Genomic DNA, 19,503 nt, shown 5'->3' on the forward strand with positions numbered 1-19,503 from the left:
TTTTCCTGCTTATCTGTTCTGCTTCTGTATGCAACAGGAGTGCTTTATCTTGTCACAGAATATTAAAAAGACATGTTCTCAAATGCTTGAGTTTTAATAAAATCAATAGCTTGTACTTCATGCAGGGCGTTGCCTACAGCGTGATGACACCGTGAGTCTTGGCACAGTTTGGTGCAGCTCTCCTGACTTGGTGAAAAAGGCAAATGTCATCTTGATGTTACAGCAGCCTGGCAGAGCCCCTGAAGGGGTCCTGAGGACCACTCTGGGAGGACCGCAGGCAGGCTGTCCACAGTGGGCACAAGCAGGGATGCCTGGCAGGACTCTGAGCTCACATCTCAGGCAGGACAGTGGTTAATGGCCTGATGGGGTCAGACAGTGAGAGGAAGAGAAGCCCTCAGCCTGGGATCTTGTCCCCAGAGACCTCGGATTGCAGGGAAGGTGGCCAGATGAATCAATTCAGAGCTAAATTATAGCAGAAAAGGTGATGGGGGCTGCCCTGAGTGTGCACATTACTATGTTCTGCAAAGATGGGGAAGAGAGGTGGGGTCATCATCCGTTGACTAGATGCACTTTCTGTGCCCTTTACCATTCACAGCATCCTCTCATGGTCAGTGACATCCCATTCTGCAGATGAAGAAACTGAAGCTCTTTGAGGTTTGGTGACTGGGCCAGGTCCCAGGAGCCACTGACGAGTGCCCAGCCCCCCAGAGTCCTCATGGCTGACCTGGGCGGAGTCTCACAGCTGCTTTGCTTAGAGCAGCTGGAGCAGGTCAGGTGGGGTGGGTGGGGGACACCTGAGCCGTGCTGGGAGGACATCCCCTGGGATTTGCCAGGGCGTGGAGGGGCAGGACCCAGCAGTTTGAAACACAGATATTTAAGAGGGGGCCAGAAAGTTCCAGGCAAATAGAGCACTTTCTGTTTATCACAAGAGTTTGTGGTCATTGCAAGCTGGAAAACAGTGTTTGTTTCTCGAGTGTGGTTTCATCTGCACACAGCTGACTTGCTGTGAGTCGGTGAGGAAGCTGGCATCCCAGGAGGTGTGTTTGGGTTCATCTGGTGTAGGGAGTCCCTTCGTGCTGCAGCGTGCTCCTGAGTTTCTCCCTGGAGGAACGTTGGCCTGGCATGCGGGTACGGTGACAGAGCAAATAGGCGATGCTAGCGATAGTGCTGTGACCAGCAGAGGGGTCCCACACTCCTTTTACCTTAATTCCCCAGGCCCAGGCCCTTTGGAAGCCTGAATTCCCGAGTGCTGAAACCCCACGCAGCTTCCTCAAGCAGGTAGCGGTCCATGTGTAGTAAGAGTTGTTTCCCAGTCAAGTCCAAGGACCACATCCATGTCCTCGCACTGTCATCTCTTTATCACCTCAGAGACTTGGCATGCAGATGCTGGTGGCTATCCAGCATCCTTCAAGTATAAATAAAAATATTTTCCCCTTTTTAACCTAGTCCAAAAATGGTATTTGATAACCCGAGTTAGAGGCCTCAGTTGACAGTTACGTGAGACCTACCCTTTCCTGCCCTGCACCTCCTTTTTGGGATGCCATTTAGCCCCCTTCAGGCTATGGGTGCCCAGCTGGTCTGACTAGGACAGGAGGCCCAGGTCCCAGTGCACTGTGGAGTACACCTGGCAGACCTTGGCGTGCCAGAGTTGACCAGGCCTGCCAGGGGTCCATAGGAGGCTGGGCCTGCTGTGGGCCCAGGTTATCCGCAGGCCATGGGTTTGTGACCTCAGGAAATCACTCTCTTAAGACTCTTTCCGCACCTGTGGATGTGGGTGACAGTTGAGCAGTTGAGACGATCACATGGAAGCATGCATCTTGGTGGTTGGCACAGGGATGGCCATCAAAAAGGGTCAGCAAATGTCCTGGGTGATTTTCCCAAATCTGACATAAGTCAGCACTTCAGTTCTGACTATGGTCATTTCTAATAAGTGCCCCTTTCCAAATTTCTGAGCAGAGAGCGTGCTGAATCGGATTTAGCCTTCCTGGTGGTGACCTGACTGGAACATGTTGCCTGCTGGCAGGGTCATGCTGCAGTGACCTCCTTGGGTGGGTGCTGGCCCTGCAGGCTGTCCCATTGCCATTTGATGTCAGGGTCTTTTTGTGGGGCCACTGCCAGTTGCTGGCCCAGGGGACACTCCCTTCTGCCCATTCTTGGCATGTTTCTCCATCGACTCTGCATGCCCCCAAAACTGGCCCCTATCCCTGCTTCCAGTCCCAGTGAGGTCCTCTAGGTCTCCCTAGCCAGGCTGTGTGACTTCTAGGGGCTCCTGTGTTCCTAGAAGGATCCCCAGCAGGACAGGCTGGATGCCTCCTGGCCTTGCTGATGGCACAGTGCTCTTCCACTGCAGCTGCCTCTGCCCTGGGACTGCCCGCCTCTGTGCTGGGGGCCCTGGTTGGGGGATGGGCTCTCGGGACCAGACCCTGGTCACACTTGCTCTCTTCCTTTCTTCCGAGATGTTCGGCTGTTGCCATGGCAGGGTGGGTCATAATGGAGTCCCAGAGAGATAGCCGGACCTGGAGTCTCCAGGAAGAACTATGGCTGGGTTTCAAAAATCCTGTCCCAGCTGCTCACCTCCACGGCCTCTGTGGCCTAGAAGCAAAATGTATTCTGACTTCCTGGCCCCCACAAAGCAGGCTCTGGGCTTTTGTCTTGACATCCCAGCCAACAGGGTGTCAAGTTACAGTGCTGGGAGAAGTGGTAATGGATGCCAAGAAGGGAGTCGAGGGGGAATTGGGGGAATTGCGCAGGGGAGCCCAGGGAGCCGAGGGAGCTGAGGGGCTGGGGCTGGTGGGAAGCAGGTGGGCTCTGGGGGGCGCGGCAGGGACCAGGCACCCGTCAGTGCCTACCAACCCCAAGGGCAAGCAAGTGTTCGGCTTTAGGGCGCACCTGTGTCTGCATGCAGCGGTTCCTAATCACATCGGGTGTGTCTGAATGGATGGGGCCCCTTGGGAAAGGAGGGTGGGGTGTCATGGGTTCCCAGTGAGCAGCTCCCATGCCCAAACGGCTGTAAAAGATCCCAGTGGTGTGTGTCTGCGGAGATGCCCAATATGCAACTGGGAACTGCCAGTGAAATGTTACCAGGTAGTAGGACTAACCTGGGAACTGGTGATAAACGTCTTATTTTTCTCTCTTTAGGACTTTTCTAGAAGTGTTTCTGAAATGGGAGTGCTCATTGGATTAAGTATATGGAATTGCTTTCCAGCGTTGACTCAGACACCACTCCCGGTAGTGCCTGAAGCCGCCGGTAGTGGCTCCCAGACCTGAGGATGGCCCCCTCCTCTCCTGTGGGACCTTCTATATATATACCCCCTTTTCTTTGTCGGGCAGCTCTGTGCTCCTGCTGGGCAGTCTTAGAGCTATGCTCCAATCCCTTCCCAAGTCTGCATCTGCCCCGGGCAGCCTCTGTGTGCAGAGAAGTACTGCTGGTCCTTTTGGGGGGATTTGAGGTTCAGCAGGGATGGTTACTTGAGTAAACCTTTTCTTTCCCACCTTCTCTCTCCCAGGGTACTGTAGCCTCTAGAGTAGGTGGCCTTGTTGAGTCTGAGGGAGGCCATGGCATTATAGTGGCGTAGGCCAGCTCGCTGGGGGCAGAGCTGGGCTGCCGGCCCCATTAGTTTAGTGGTTTAAAGTAACTGTATTGGTGTAGCATCATCTGTCAGGTCTGCTGGTTCCAGCTGGGTGCAGCTTCTTGGGTTCTCATCTTTGTAGTCCCACGTCAGCTGGATTGGGTGTCCCCAGTGGCTTGGTTACTCATGTGGGATGGCTGGGCCCATCTCTGTGTCTGTGTCTGTGACCCTCTTTGCAAGCAGCTAGTTTGGCATCCTACTCTGGGGTGGTCTCTCAGAGCAAATGTTCCAAGGGCCCAAGCACAAGCTTTTTTAAAATTATTATTTTTTAATTAATTAGTTTTTATTTATTTATTTATTTTTGGCTGCGTTGGGTCTTTTTGTTGCTGCGCGTGGGCTTTCTCTAGCTGCGGTGAGCAGGGGCTACTCTTCGTTGTGGTGAGCAGGCTTCTCATTGCAGTGGCTTCTCTTGTTGCGGAGCACAGGCTCTAGGTGTGCGGGCTCAGCAGTTGTGGCGTGCGGGCTCTAGAGCGCAGGCTCAGTAGTTGTGGCGCACGGGCTTAGTTGCTCCGCAGCATGCGGGACCTTCCCGGACCAGGGCTTGAACCTGTGTCTCCTGCACTGGCAGGCGGATTCTTAACCACTGTGCCACCAGGGAAGTCCCAAGCACAAGCTTTTGAGGCTGTGACCTTGCTTCAAAAGCTCGCATCGTTGCTTCCTCTGTGTTCCTCACTCCTGGCCTCAGAGAGTGAGCCACAGAACTAACCCAGATCCCGGGGATAGGACCGGACACGAGGACGTGAGCATGGGGAGGCATGGATCACTTGGAATGAGCTACCTCCACGGTGCTCTTCAGGACTGAATGGATGGCCTCGTAAGGGTGTAGTGCGGTGGTCCTCTGTACAGGGTTTTGTCAACCAGGTGTATTAGGACTCCTCAACATCCACCTGAGTCCTGGACTCATAGGCTAGGAGTTGGACTTCCAGGGCCTAGTGCTTGACAAGACATAATGACACAGAATTCAGAAATCCTTTTTTTTTTTTTTTTTTTTTTGCGGCACGCGGGCCTCTCACTGCTGTGGCCTCTCCCGCCGCGGAGCACAGGCTCTGGACGCGCAGGCTCAGCGGCCATGGCTTACGGGCCCAGCCGCTCCACGGCATGTGGGATCCTCCCGGACCGGGGCACAAACCCGTGTTCCCCGCATTGGCAGGCAGACTCTCAACCACTGCGCCACCAGGGAAGCCCCAGAAATCCTTTTAAGTGAATTTGCACATCCTTTACCAGTGCAGCATCTGTGTGCGTGTGGAAAGAGCTGCTCACATGTGCAAGGTGATCGGTCAGTCTACAGGCGTTGCAGATTCCTTGTGAACTCATAGGTGCCATCCTGGAACTAGGTGCAGGGAAGAGGAGGAGGTAGGTGCACACCAGCTGTGTCATCTGAGCACCCACAGAGCAGGCCCAATCTCTGTCTTCACCGGGTTTGAGAATATTCACGTGTTACCCAGTTGACTGCTGTGTGCCGAGTTGACCTTCACAACAAGCAGCCCCTTACTGCCTCAGGAGAGGTTGGGGCCCGAACTGCCCTGATGGCCTCCTACAGCATCTGAGCCTCCTTGGCACTGAGGTCTCACCTCACACAGTAAACCCCACCCAGTGGGGCAGGAATTACTGTCCCCATCCTTGTAGGGGGGCACAGAGGGGGAAGTGTCCTACCCTGGGCTTCTCACTTGCAAGAGGCAGAACCAAGTGAGAGGTTTTGTAAGGGTGTGACTCTCCCCCTCCCCTCAGTGTGTGTAGGCCTGGTGCACAGTGCCTGCTCTGGGAGGAAGCCCTGTGGCCTGTCCACCACCCAGCATGGCACTAGGAGGAGGGTCCTGTCCCTCTGGCTCTGGGGAGGTGGGGAGCCCTTTGCTTCTCAGGCCACCTTAGGAGCATCCTGGCCCTCACCGGGAGCTGTAGGGCCCCAGCATTGTGGAGATGGCTCCAGGTGGGACCATGGCTCCCTGGCTGCTATGCCTGTGGTGACCTCTGGCCCCAGCCCTGGGTGGGGGAACCCGCCTATCAAATGCGCAATGACAGCATTACCCTGGGAGGCTGTGGGAGGGTGAACTGAGCCAGCGCAGGGCTGCCATAATGGCACCTTGTAGGAGGGCAAGGCACTTTCTTGGATAGTTTGCTGAGGTGAGGGTGAGTGAGCTGGTCTCTGTCAGGGGAGTGCCTCTGCTCGGGCTTGTGCTGCCCTTGAGTGGAAGCTCCCAGAGTTTTGCCCTAAGCTTCCTGCCTCCAAGATGGACAGTTAGAGGCAGGGCGAAGAAGGCTGCCCCAGACATGCACGCTGTTGGGGGGGGGCGGGTCCCGTGAGCACAGTGGGGTAGTGCTGACCACGGTCCCAGGGCAGGGCTTGGCCAGCTGGGGCCTTTACTGAGGGCACAGGTGGTTTGAAGCGCATCTTGAAGTGTGAGTTGGGCCTCACAAGGGAGATGAGAAATATGACGGAGGAACATTCCTTGGAGTGGATGGTGGTGAAGGTGGGAGGAGCTCACGACAGGACGTACATGTGAGCAGCAACTTGGAGTTCAGGGTCTGAGGGCTGGAGAGGCTGTGGGCCTGGGAGGGCCGAATGGGCTCTAGAGGGAGGAATGCCCTGGGGGAGGGTCTAGTGGGGCCAAGACTAATGTTTGCTGAAACTGGCGCTGGGTCTGGAAAAGCCTCTCCCCCGCACCTGCCATACCCAGCAAACAGCAACCACCTGCCCCTCCCTGCCCAGCCAGGCCCAAAAGATGAGGGGAAGAGGGAGGGTTCTATCAGGGAGTAGTTGGCCACCAGCGCTGCTTGTCTCCCCTGGGTTAGCCCTGAGGAGCAGTTTGTTGTCCCCAGGACTCATTTGGACCACCCTCGTCCCCGGCTTCCCTAGTGTGTGCAGGCATCTTAGGGATCTTATAAAAGTGCAGGCTTTGATCAAGCAGGTCTGGGGTAGTAACGTGCCTTGGTGAAGCTGCTCTGCTGCTCAGTGGGCTGAGGCAGGTGGTGGTCCACTCCCATCTGCCCCTCCCCCTCCTGGTTTTGTGTCTGCCCATCCTGGTCGACCCTAAGGATGGAACTGCTTTTATCCAGGGGTTTCTCCCCACTACCTGACACAGCACCTGCTTCTTAGGTTGGCTTTCAGCAAATTGGAGTGAGTGAGTAAATGAATGAGTGTGGATCAAGTGTGCCTTCCCCAGACATCAGGCAGGCCCATATTGAGAACAACAAAGGTCAGAGCTGCATTCCCTTGATGAGACTGCTTCCCCTGGCACAGGCCAGTGAGACACTAAATATTAACTTCACACTGACCGCTAATTGGTTAGCAGCTGGGATGGTAGTCTGGTGCTGTGAATGGAGGGATCTTGTCATGAGTTAAGTTTATAATCCCTGCCTTCCCTTTAGGAAACTTGGTGAAAGTTCTGGGCAGGTAACAGAACTCTGTTTAGCCACGACCAGTATACAGGGGAGGAGGTAGTGAGACCATTTTTGCTAACAGCCTAGCCTGCTTCCAGGGATTTTTGTCGGTCATGTAAAATCTCTTCTGATCATAATTTTTTTAAATTTGGCTGAGCCAGGTCTCAGTTGCAGCATGTGGGATCTTTAGTTGCAGCATGTGGGATCTAGTTCCCTAACCAGGGATTGAACCTGGCCCGCCTGCATTGGTAGCGTGGAGTCTTAGCCACTGGACCACCAGGGAAGTCCCCTGATCATGATATTTTATATAAGGGTTCCCAAGATGGGCAGGATAGGCTTAATGAATTTGCCCTGAAATCATACAGCTTCTAAATAAACTTGGTGCCCAGGCAGCTGCCCTGGATTGAGGCAGTACACCTGGCCACTACAACTGTTCCCCTGGCATGTTCGGCTAGATTTCCTCTGCTTTGTTCTCCTGGCCTAAATGGTTTTATAATTTAAAATACGTTTTAAAAAAAGAATGCCCACAATAATTTTGAGCCTTTGTCAAATGCGTGTTCTGTTCCCTGAATTAAAAGAACCCTCTGGGAAAGTAATGAGAGACTTGAAGCACCTTTGCTTTAAAATTGAACTTAGGAAAGTTTTTCATCTTGGAAACTAGCGGGGCTGGTGACCCTTCTGTGTTTGGAAGAGGTGACTCAGGTCCCTGTAACAATCGAACGGGCCGGCACCACACAGGAAATGCCTGCAGCCCGGCAGCCCCAGGGTGAGCTGGTGCCTCCATTTCCTGACAGCACCTGAACCCTACCTCACTTCTCAAAATGAAGCCTGCGTGTCACAAACTGGTTAGAACTGGCTGTTGCCATGGTTTTCACGTTGGAAGGCACAGTTAAAGGGTCACATGACCAAAGAGGGAAATGCCTTTGTCACATGACTTTTTGGTGGCCTGATTAGCATACAGGAAGTTCACTCCCTGCTGGCTGCTGGGATGCTGAGTGATCATTGATGGGAGGTGATGTCATCTCTTGGATGAGTTATTGATTAGTCTCAGTCCAAGATGGGACCTGGGAGTGCTGTGGTCAGAGTGGCCATCTCAGGGAGCTTCAGCTTCAACATGGTCCCAGTCCCTAACCCTACCCTCTTCCCTCAGGCAAATTTGAGCTTTATTAGACATCTCACCTTTGGAAGGCGTGCACATCCTCATTGAGGTGATAAAAAGTGATAAATCCCTGCAAGTTACCGTTGTCTCAGAGCGCTCTTGCTCAGGAAGCGCCTGTAGTTTGTAACTCCAGACGTGGTTCTGCCTGGGCTGCTCCTCTGCCTGTGTGTAGCCAGCTGCCTGGGAACCCACCTGGGCTGGGACCAGTGGCTGCACTCCTGTGCTGGAGCCTCGTGTCTGCTTAGTGCCTGTGTGCGTGTCCACAGAACCCGGAATTGGAGCCCCGAGGTCTTTTCTTTCTTTCTTTTTTTTAATATTTTTGGCTGCATCGGGTCTTCGTTGCTGTGCGCAGGCTTTCTCCAGTTGCGGCGAGCGGGGGCTACGTTGTGGCACATGGGCTTAGTTGCTCCGCGGCACGTGGGAACTTGCTGGACCGGGGCTCGAACCCGTGTCCCCTGCATTGGCAGGCTGATTCTTAACCACTGCGCCACCAGGGAAGTCCCCCGAGGTCATCTTTAAAGTAGATCTTGGGCAGAGTTGGCAGTCAGCAGGGAGACACGGAGACTTGAAAGTGTGGTGGTTCCTGAATTGCATTGGTTTTTAGTTTGATGAGGCTCTAGTGAGACATCCCGGGTTACTTTATAGATGGCCAGCCAATTTCTGGACTTGAGAACGTGGGCTGCTAACCACAGTGAGGGGATTCTGTACCTTGAAATGGAAGCCTTTTTTTGTTCACTCTCCTGGTCTCTTTTCTGGAAGACCATCCAGCAGCTGTGCTGGTTAAATCAGATCAGGTCTGGGATTGTTGAGGTGCAGCAGCCATGCTGCTCTAGGAGGTGGGATTAGGAGGGGCCTGGGGAAGCACACTGCGGGTTGAGGGGCTACGGGAGTTAGGGAATGCAGTATCTGGTCCTCTGTGCCCATCCTTCCCTGAAGACACAGTTCACTCTGGGAGTCGAAAGGGCAGTTGAGTGGGCTGTTAAAACACCAGTCCTCCATCTATAACTCTGTCCCCGCTCAGCCGGCAGGAATGGGACAACTTTGAGGTGTTGCTCCCAGTTAACTTCATCGAGTTTGTTCTTTGGGCCACATTGCCACCTAGTGGACACATTCAGTCCTTGGATTTGATTCCTTCGACACAAATGCTGAGGCCATATCTCAAGGGAAAGTTTACGTTGTGCCCTCAGCAAACAGAGCTGCTTGGTTCGGGACTAAGCACCGTCTCTGGGACCTGTTGGTCCTTATGTGTGGGGTCAGCAATGCCAGAGCAGAAGTCCAGCATCACTAGATGTGCATATATGTCCTAGGGGACTTGGCTGGTAGGGTTGGCGTAAGAGGGCAGAGGGTAATGGGCAGAGGTGGCTGGGAACTAGTTTGTGAGCGGATCAGGTGGGTGGAAAGTACCCAGATCTGTGAGAGAAAATGTGTTCCATGTTCCAGTCGGTTTCAAAACATGCAGCCACTACTGCCACGTTGCCACTGGCAGGGTGAAGAGGCCACGTGTAGCCCAGGAAGGACTATCTAGCAGGCAGCCTTGGCCACCTTGTGAGGTGGTGGCACCCCATGCTGGGGAGCTAGAATGTAGGCCGGCAACATGTGCATCAGCCCCTCTGTCTCCTGGGACGGGCGTGAGGGCTGTTAGCAAGTCTGGGTTTAGCAAAGAAAGGCTGATTTGCGTGGGAGCTGGACGCCCCATCAGGTGGCTTCCAACACGGGCAGGTAGGAGCCCTAGCAAGAGGCCCAAGATTCAGGACCCAGTATTTTTATTCAGTACTGAGCTACATGGTAGAGATAGGAGCCGTGGTGTTTTTCAAAATGACTGTGTCACCTTCAGACACGTAGGCGTCCTCAGCCCGGGGGACACAGAAGTGGTTACCAAGAACAGTCCCGGCTTTTGAAGGGCTCAGCCGCAAACTGAAAGATTTGAGTGCCCCGTGGTGAGTGCGGTGAGAGAAGGCAGCCTGGGTGGGCAGGTGGTGGGGAGGTCTGCTGAGGCAGCCCTGCTTGCTGCCACCTTGTTGTGTCTGCGTCTGAATCCAGGCATCTGCGGGGTGTGGGGGTTGGGGCTCTAGGGGACGCCGTCCAGCGCAGTCGGGACGCTCTGGTAGTAACCTGTGACTGTTCCTGTTCCACAGTGACATGAAGTCCGAGAGGAGAGCCCCTTCGCCCGACGTGATCGTACTCTCTGACAATGAGCAGCCTGCGAGCCCGAGGGTGAATGGGCTGACCGAGGATGCCTTGAAGGAGACCAGCACTGAGGCCCTCATGGTGAGCCTTGTCCCCATGCTGGGGAACCATCTCGCAGTGGAACAGCCTGTGTTCGCCGGCCCCCAGCTCTCCCCCTCAACCCTTGTTCTCTTGCCCTTGTAGAAAAGCAGTCCTGAAGAACGAGAAAGGATGATTAAGCAACTAAAAGAAGAGTTAAGATTAGAAGAAGCAAAACTCGTTTTATTGAAAAAGTTGCGGCAGAGTCAAATACAAAAGGAAACTACCACCCAGAAGGTATGTGCGCGTCTGTTCCCTCCTCAGTGGTCAGTGAGAGCCGTTTAGAACCAGGGACAGAAAGCCATGGTCATTTCCTTGGCCCACTGCTGCCCCAGGAGCCAGAAAGACTGGTCATGAGGGGTCAGGTTTCCTTAGGGGCATAGGGACAGGGTCTGAATTGGAAATTTGCAGACTCAAGTTCATGTTTTGGATTTAGCTTAGAGGATATCAGAGTACGTTTTGGTCTAGTATGTTCTGGATCTGAGTATGTAAACCTCATTCCCTGTAGACTCCATCAAGGAAATGGAGAGCAGGCATCTTTGACCATGCTGGAAGCACAGCTCTGTCTCAGACCCCTTTTCAGAAAGGCCTTCGGCCCTGTGGATGAATGTTCTGGCCAGCAGGGGCCGCTGTGGTTTTGTGGACAGATTGCTGAATGCCACAGGGTGCACCATAGCCCGGCCCCAGAGCTTCTACTCCTGTTAACCTCCCCTGATGCCTCAGGCTCCTTGTGCTGCTTCTAAATGCACCTTACCATGTAAGGCAAGGTCAAGTTTGTTTTGTCCTTTTTTGGTGTCTCATTCCGGGAAGCTTCCTGGTCGGTGACAAAACTACCCTTCCTTATATTCTAACCACTCTCTTAGTGAACCAGAAAGTAAATGCACTTCAGGCAGTACAGTGTGTAGAACATGTGTCCCCTTAAGGGAGCAGGACAGGGGGACGCTCACTGGTCTGACTTGGGATTTGCTTGAGCCCCCACCCCCACCTGGTAAACAAGTGGACCAAGCCTGCCATCTGTTAATATCCCGATGGACAGAGCCTGCTCATTACTTGTTTCCTTGTTGATTGCTTAAGAATTGATGATGTGAGCCAAGTCTGTCAGTGTCCCTTCTCTGGTGGAATATGTGACTTTAAGAAGTGGCTGGGGACTTCCCCAGTGGTCCAGTGGTGAAGAATCCTCCTTGCAATGCAGGGGACGTGGGTTTGATCCCTGGTCAGGGAACTAAGATCCCACATGCAGCGGGGCAACTAGGCCCGTGCACCACAACTGCTGAGCTCGCGTGCCTCAACCCTGCGTGCTGCGAACCACAGAGCGCACGCGCTCTGGACCCCATGTGCCACAACTAGAGAAGAGAAAACGTACATGCCACAACTAGAGAGAAGCCCCCGGGCCGTAATGAAAGACCCCGCATGCCTCAGCGAAGATCCTGCATGCCGCAGCTAAGACCCAATGCAGCCAAAAATAAATAAATAAATCTTTTTTGAAAAAAAGAATTAAAAAAGTGCCAGGACCCAACATTTTCTCACCAGGGTTGGGATTAACCTAAGCCCGGGGTCCTTCACCTCAGCCTCCACCACCAGCCTTTTTTGTCCCCTGAAGGGCAGAGATGGCACCTGAACCACAGTGATGCCGAGCACCCCCAGGGTGGGGGGGTAAAGGGTGCTGGAAAATCTGTCCTTTGTTTGTTTGTTTATTTTTATTTATTTATTTACCTACCTGCCTACCTATCTATCTATCTATCTGGCTGTGCTGGGTCTTAGTTGCGGCACGCAGGATCTTCATTGTGGCATGTGGGCTCTTAGGTGCGGCATGCGAGATCTTGTTCCCTGACCAGGGATCGAACCTGGGCCCCCTGCATTGGGAGCCTGGAGTCTTAACCACTGGACCACCAGGGAAATCCCCTTTATCTGTTTCAAACATGTCCGTTCCTGCTGCAAGGAACGTGGCAGGCGGGAAGCAGAACGTTTGAGAGCCTGATGCCTTTTGAAGAGGAAGAAGAGCAGTGCTCTTCTGTCAGAATTACGTGTGAGAGGAGCAGGGTTGGTGGCCCTCTCATCTCCTGCATGTCCTGCTCTCTTGCAGCCCGCAGGCTCCACTGGGAGCTCTGTGACCACCCCTCCCCCGCTTGTACGGGGCACCCAGAACATTCCTTCCGGCAAGCCATCACTTCAGGTCAGTGTTCCCTCTGCGTCATGCTCCTGAGCAGCCCTGATCCAGTTTCTGCAAAAGCCCGCTCGTTTCTTCTGATTAGAGGCCTTCTGGTGGGAGCCCCAAAAATAAAACATGCTTGTGTTCCCATACCCAACCCAGGCCCCTGTTGACATCATAAACAAATCACACAGACTCTCGGAGGGCCCCTCCCATGACCACCCCTAGAGAGACTGGAGTGAGGACCAAGGTTCTAGGCAGACTGGGCTCCCTTCTGCCTGACTCTCTGAGGGCAGTTGGAGGGCCCAGTGGGGCCTTGTCCCAGCCCGGCTCACAGCCTCCTCTGCCCACAGGGTGAGATGGGCAGGTCTCCCACTTCCAGCCATAGGACAGAGAGGCCAGGGGCCCACCTCCCCTCAAACAGGCCTGAGCCCCCAGCTCAGACCAGCAGGCGGGTGGTACTGGTCCCAGTTAGCTGGACTCTTGCTGTTGTGGGGCCCGAGTCCTGAGTAAGCCTGAGTGAGCCCAGGTTGGCGTGGCTCTTGTCAGAGTCTGTTCCTGGTTCTTTTGTGTTTTGAATAAATAGGCATTTTAGCTTTTATTTTCTCTGCCACCACCCTTTTTTTTTTGACATTTTAATTTTTCTTTTAATCTTTTTTTAAAAACATCTTTATTGGAGTATAATTGCTTTACAATGCTGTTACTTCCTGCTGTATAACAGAGTGAATCAGCTATATGTATACATATATCCTCATATCCCCTCCCTCTTGTGTCTCCCTCCCACTCTCCCTATCCCACCCCTCTAGGTGGTCACAGAGCCCTGAGCTGATCTCCCTGTGCTATGCGGCCGCTTCCCACTAGCTATCTGTTTTACATTTGGTAGTGCATATATGTCCATGCCACTTTCTCACTTCGTCCAAGCTTGCCCTTCCTTCTCCGCCACCACCTTTTTCTGGGTAATGAGTATGTGCTTTTACAAAAACAGCAAACCTGTTTGTTTAAAAAGTCACGTAAGATCTGAGGGTTGGTGTTGTTGACAGACCTCTTCAACTCGGATGCCTGGCAGTGTCATCCCACCACCCCTGGTCCGTGGCGGGCAGCAGACGTCCTCGAAGTTAGGGCCACAGGCGAGCTCACAGGTCGTCATGCCCCCACTCGTCAGGGGGGCCCAGGTAAGCAGAGTGAGGGCTTAAGGGAAGCCCCAGGCAGCCTCCACCTCTCGAGAATGAGCCTTCCTAGTTCTCAGGTTGGGGGCTCTTTCCCTGTGGCGCCCTCTGTCGTCCCTCTCGTTGACTTGTCTCCCCCCACTACACCCTAACAGCAGATCCACAACATCAGACAACATTCCAGCACAGGGCCGCCACCGCTCCTCCTGGCTCCCCGGGCATCTGTGCCCAGTGTGCAAATTCAGGGACAGAGGATCATCCAGCAGGGCCTCATCCGCGTCACCAACGTCCCCAACACTAGTCTGCTCGTCAACATCCCACAGGTGAGGGTCATATGTGTGCCCCGCAGCTGCCCCTCTGACGGCCCACAGTCCTGGGACGCAGTCATGTCTCCAGGGTGGCTTGGCGTGACTTGCCTGCTTCCTTGGAGCCAGGTGAGGTCTTGGATAATCCAGCCCCGCAGACGGTGTTACTGTAGCTCCTTGGAGCTAGTTGGTGCATGAAAGTCGTGGGCAGGAGTCTTACGTTGCCAACTGCCATCTAGCAGAGGTGGATAGCTGCCGAGAGTGGGAGGGGTGGAGATCTGAGCTGACATAGGGAAGGCTCAGGGTGGGGCACCAGAGCGCTCCGCACCCTCCCCCTCTATAGGCACAAACGTGTGGAGAAGGTCTGCAAATGTCCTTTCAGCACCAGGGTATCTATTCTTAGCCACGCATCCCTTCACCTCCATACAGAGCCTCTGAAATGGGGAGGGTTTGTCGCCACCCAACAGAGTGGGGAAGATGGGACCAGGGGCGGGCAGGCCGAAGCATGATCCTCACTGACAGATGAAATTACTGGGTTTGCAAGGGCTTTTGTTGATGTGCAAGTTAGCTTCTCTTCCTCCTTTGGCACGGTGCATCCTTGCCCACCTTGCTCAGATAAGATCATGGCCAGCAGGGCTCTGGGCAGCGTCCCTGCCTCTTCTAAAGTCAGGTTCAAGAACAGTCTTGCCACCCAAATGGGGACGTCCTGGGCAGGCAGTTTCATCTACACCATAAACTCGGATCAAATTACTACCGTGTGCCATACCCTGTTCTCGTGCCATGAGGATGGGAACCAGGCAGGCAGTGGTGGATGGATCCTGTGGCTGTGCTCCCTGTGGGGCCAGGGGAGCCTGCAAAAGGGGCAGGGAGGAACTGGCTGGTCAGAGGCTGGAGTAGACAGGCCAAGGTGCTGTGATGGCATCCTCTATGGTGGGGAGTTTTGCTCCGCTGTGGAGACCCCATGGGCGGGGTCTGGGCAACCATCCTGGGCTCCCTGAGCCCCATGATGTGTTACATACAAGTTGTCAGGTGTGTGCATTTTCCTGGAGATGGTGTACACAACTTTCCTTCTATTTCCAGAAGTGTCTTCAGTGCCACAAAGCTAAGGGCACTGGCGTGGTCAGCTCCAAGTTTGGGGGAGAGCATTTGATAATGTTGGGTGACAAGTGGTCTGGAGCAAGGAGATGGTGGAGGGTCAGCCACTGGGGTGCAGAAGATGATAAATGATGCAGGAGCAGTGAGGGTCAGGAAAGGTGAAGTGCAGGGGCACACAAAGATGCTCATGAGGGAAATGCCATTGATGCCACAGTGAGCCACCTTTGCAACCTTTTGAGGAAGGAGGCCACCCAGACCTGTGCTGGGAGGAGAGCCAGGCCATAGTGACAGGAGAGTTGCCATGCTGCCTGGGTGGGGGACAGTTGGCAAGGGGCTACCCACTGTCATGGTGATGGCTTCATGGGTGTCCTCAGGTGGCAAAGTGTAGCAAATTACAGGTTTTAAAGTTAATTGGATATCAGCTAAACCTCAACAAGTGTATTTATAAGATTGGTCATCTCATAGGGCAATTACTTTAATGGCGCTTTTCCTGTTGCTTGTTGATGTCAAGCAGCTCTGAGTTACTTTTTACTTAAAAAATTTTTTTAAATTTTTGGCTGCATTGGGTCTTCGTTGCTGCGCGCAGGCTTTCTCTAGTTGCAGCGAGCGGGGGCTTCTCATTGCGGTGGCTTCTTTTGTTGCGGAGCACGGGCTCTAGGTGCGCGGGCTTCAGTAGTTGTGGCTCATAGGCTCAGTTGCCCCGCGGCATGTGGGATCTTCCCGGACCAGGGCTCAAAGCTGTGTCCCCTGCATTGGCAGGCGGATTCTTAACCACTGCACCACCAGGGAAGTCCTGAGTTACTTTTATAAGGATTTGTTTTAGCATAGCTAATGGTGCTGATGACCTGGAGGTACTTTATTAAGGACTTAATGTAGCTAAATGGTGCCGGCCTGGGCTGTGGGTGCCGTGGTTGGGCTCTCCTCAGGGTGGACGCCTCAAGCACCCTGACCAGGTCATTGTCTCCCAAAAGCCCTCCGCAGCATCGCTGAAAGGAACGACAGCCACTTCTGCTCAGGCCAACTCCACCCCCACCAGTGTGGCCTCCGTGGTCACCTCTGCTGATTCTCCAGCCAGTCGGCAGGCAGCCGCCAAGCTTGCACTGCGCAAACAGCTGGAGAAGACGCTGCTTGAAATCCCCCCACCCAAGCCCCCCGCCCCTGAGATGAACTTCCTACCCAGCGCTGCCAACAATGAATTCATCTACCTGGTCGGCCTGGAGGAGGTGGTGCAGAACCTGCTGGAGACGCAAGGTAAGGAGGCCCTGGGCCTGGGGCCGTTTTTATCTCTTGCTGCTGAAGTTTCCATCATGCAAGTTGTTTTTCATGCATAGCACATGTTGGCATGTCTGCTGTGTACCCACAGCTGTGGGGCGCATTGTGGATGACATCTTGTCATTAGTTATTTGCTTGCTGTGAGGTTTAGATAATTTCTTTCTTTTTTCTTAAATTAATTTTTATTGGAGTGTAGTTGATTTACAGTGTTGTGTTTGTTTCAGGAGTATAGCAAAGTGAATCAGTTATACATATGCATATATCCACTCGTTTTTAGATTCTATTCCCATATAGGTCACTACAGAATATTGAGTAGAGTTCTCTGTGCTATGCAGTAGGTCCTTGTCAGTTATCTGTTTTATGTATAGTAGTGTTTACATGTCAGTCCCAATCTCCTGATTTCTCCCTCCTGCCCTAGATAATTTCTTAAACGTACCATAGGCGCCTTCTTTCTGATGGGGCCACTTCTGAGAGTTGGGCAAAGGTGGAACTCTGCAGAGCCTCAAGCACTCTTAGTCTCCAAAGTGGGAGAGGGACACCTATGCCCGGGCCAGGATCATTTTATTACCCTCCTTGGAAGTAGTTTGGAAAGCACACCTGCATGTTAGAGGGTTTTAGGAATAAAAGAGTATAAATAAGGTAGTGAGCAAAAACGATACTGAAAGGTGAGAGGTCAGGTTGGCCCTTTGGGAGCCTCCAGCAGATGCTAAACTGAGGACTTTCTGCTCTTAGATTGAGCTCGTGGTGGCATTTATTAGGCAGCCAGCCTGAATCCCCGCCCCACGTGATCTCGTCAGATGCTCAGAGCTGAGGAGGAGGCAGAGCTGTAACCTCTTCAGGGCAGGGGATGACCAGGTGGACTCCACCTGAGGGACTGTGGGGCACCAGAGCCAGGCCCAGTGGGGAGACACACCCAGCCTGGATGTGTCTGGATCCCTTCAGTGACTCCTTTATGATGAGGTTAAGTTGGCAAAAAAGCTGCTATAAGGCCAATGCAGTGCGGCAGGCAGGAGGCCTGAGTCAGGAGGCGGTGCCTGCCCGTCCTACGCTTGCTTGTGCTGGGCACCCGCTCTCCCAGACCAGTCTGTCTCCGCTTGTTCTCATCAGGGGTCTGTCTCCCTCTCCTGTTGTCAAAAAACAGGACCTAACTGTGGGAGGAGGCTCTTGAGTCCTGCTTGAGGTGTCTCTTGACACTTCGCAGAGCCACAGGTGGACACTGAGTACAGCCCTGCACTGGTGTGTCTGTTCTGGCACTGGTCACGCAGGCTGCAGCTGCCTGGGAAGCAGGTACCCCATCCTCTGGGGTTGGATGTGTGGAAGCAAAAGTGCCCTTGTTACCAGAGCGTGTTAGCTGTAGGCTGGGGGCTGGAGCTGGGGGCGCAGTGTAGACCCCTGAGCCTTGGGCAGCTTGGGCAGGCAACATCCCATCTGCTCCGTGGAGTGACAGGTCTCCCCACTAGAGTCAGATCCTGCACAGCCCCTCAGCAGTTAGGGGCAGCTTGGCCAGGCCCAAGGCAGGATGGGGAGGCTAAGGGTCTCTCGGCATCATGGTCCATAATGCCAAGAGGCAACTAAACTGAGGAGTGCTGGACACAGAAAAGATAGGAACAGAGTGCAAAAGGTACCCCTTACTGCACATTGGATGGCAAACATATATACACTGAAGAAAGTATCGAGGGCTTCCCTGGTGGCGTAGTGGTTGAGAGTCTGCCTGCCGACGCAGGGGACACGGGTTCGTGCCCCGGTCCGGGAAGATCCCACATGCCGTGGAGCGGCTGGGCCTGTAAGCCATGGCCGCTGAGCCTGCGCGTCCGGAGCCTGTGCTCCGCAATGGGAGAGGCCACAACAGTGAGGCCCGCATACCGCAAAAAAAAAAAAAAAAAAAAAAGGTATCGACCCCACACCTCAGCAGGTGCTTTTTGTGGCTTCCCCAGTCACCCCTCCTGTAGCTGATCAAGGAGCCACCAAGTTCCCATTTCCCAGGGCAGCCGGGTATGTGTCCTGGCCCTGCCACTGACCAGCTGTGCACAGGTCACTTCAGCTCCTTGGCCTCAGTTTCTTCCTCAGAACAGTGGGGTGGGGGGGTGCCCCTTAGAAGTTTGTTGTGAGAATTGGACACCCTGATACCCACAAGGCACCAGGCACAGTGCCTGTTAGCATAAGCACTCGCCTAGATGACTGGTCCTCTGTTAACTCACCCATTAGCAAGGGTGCCAGTCACCACAAGGTGGGGACCTCGAGTGGTCACCATCTCCTCTCCACTGGTGACGCAGTACGGGAGGGTTGGAAATGTCTGCACTGTGGGTAGGAAAGATGACTGGGAGAAGCCAAGCTGACAGCACTGATGTCTTTGAGAGTTGGTATCAAGGGTGCCTAACTCACAGTGTTTTCTTAAGTGCTTCAACTTTGCTTCTGCCAGCAAAGCCTCCCGAGGCTGGCCCAGTGCCCACACACAGTTGGCATCCAATATGTGTTTGCCTAACGAACACTGACTGAGGCTTTGGTGTCCTGATGCCAGTTGGGCCACATGGCCCAGGGTGCTGCCTCTGCTCTGCCCTCATCCATATCCCACCTGGGGGTAGTCCGGGCTCCTACTGTGGTGTTCCTGTTCCTCTGACGTGCGGCACACCCATCTCTCCCTGCAGCGGGCAGGATGTCAGCCGCCGTTGTGCTGTCTCGGGAGCCCTACATGTGTGCACAGTGCAAGACGGACTTCACGTGCCGCTGGCGGGAGGAGAAGGGCGGCGCCATCATGTGCGAGAACTGCATGGCATCCAACCAGAAGAAGGCACTCAAGGTGGAGCATACGAGCCGCCTGAAGGCCGCCTTCGTGAAGGCGCTACAGCAGGAGCAGGAGATCGAGCAGCGCCTCCTACAGCAGGGCGCCGCCCCCGCGCAGGCCAAGGCCGAGCCTGCTGCTGCCCCACACCCTGCGCTGAAGCAGGTGAGAGTCCTGGTATGGGAGCCAGAGCTATGGCCTGGGAGCATGGGCTGGGTGGCCTCGCCTTCCAGGAGAGGGGCCTCGTTCCCTTGGCAGGGAGTTGTCGCTAGCAGGCAGGATGCTCAGACATTCTCTCCCACACTC

General features: G+C 54.1%; 1 protein-coding gene and 1 non-coding gene across 10 annotated transcripts in view; one reads left to right on the forward strand and one right to left on the reverse strand.

Annotated features, from left to right (window-relative positions):
* GATAD2A (GATA zinc finger domain containing 2A) overlaps positions 1–19,503 on the forward strand; it is a 98,461-nt gene that overhangs the window by 74,421 nt on the left and 4,537 nt on the right. For 8 of the 9 annotated variants that reach the window (XM_022558255.3, XM_089905331.1, XM_089905332.1 and 5 more), the window contains exons 4-10: positions 10,302–10,434; positions 10,537–10,668; positions 12,515–12,604; positions 13,621–13,752; positions 13,902–14,069; positions 16,118–16,397; positions 19,064–19,362. In XM_022558255.3, the coding sequence (XP_022413963.1) occupies positions 10,302–10,434; positions 10,537–10,668; positions 12,515–12,604; positions 13,621–13,752; positions 13,902–14,069; positions 16,118–16,397; positions 19,064–19,362 (1,234 nt within the window). The remainder of the gene's footprint in view (positions 1–10,301; positions 10,435–10,536; positions 10,669–12,514; positions 12,605–13,620; positions 13,753–13,901; positions 14,070–16,117; positions 16,398–19,063; positions 19,363–19,503) is intronic. The other variant, XM_089905329.1, reaches the window with a different exon arrangement.
* Positions 12,255–12,327, reverse strand: TRNAW-CCA (transfer RNA tryptophan (anticodon CCA)). The gene has a single exon. It is a non-coding gene; the product is annotated as a tRNA-Trp (tRNA).

This window comes from Delphinapterus leucas, unplaced genomic scaffold (genome assembly GCF_059928025.1).
Source record: "Delphinapterus leucas isolate spDelLeu-1000000601 "Yukka" unplaced genomic scaffold, BTC_Dleu_Yukka2 spDelLeu_asBTCV2_sq25, whole genome shotgun sequence".
Lineage (NCBI taxonomy): Eukaryota > Metazoa > Chordata > Mammalia > Artiodactyla > Monodontidae > Delphinapterus > Delphinapterus leucas.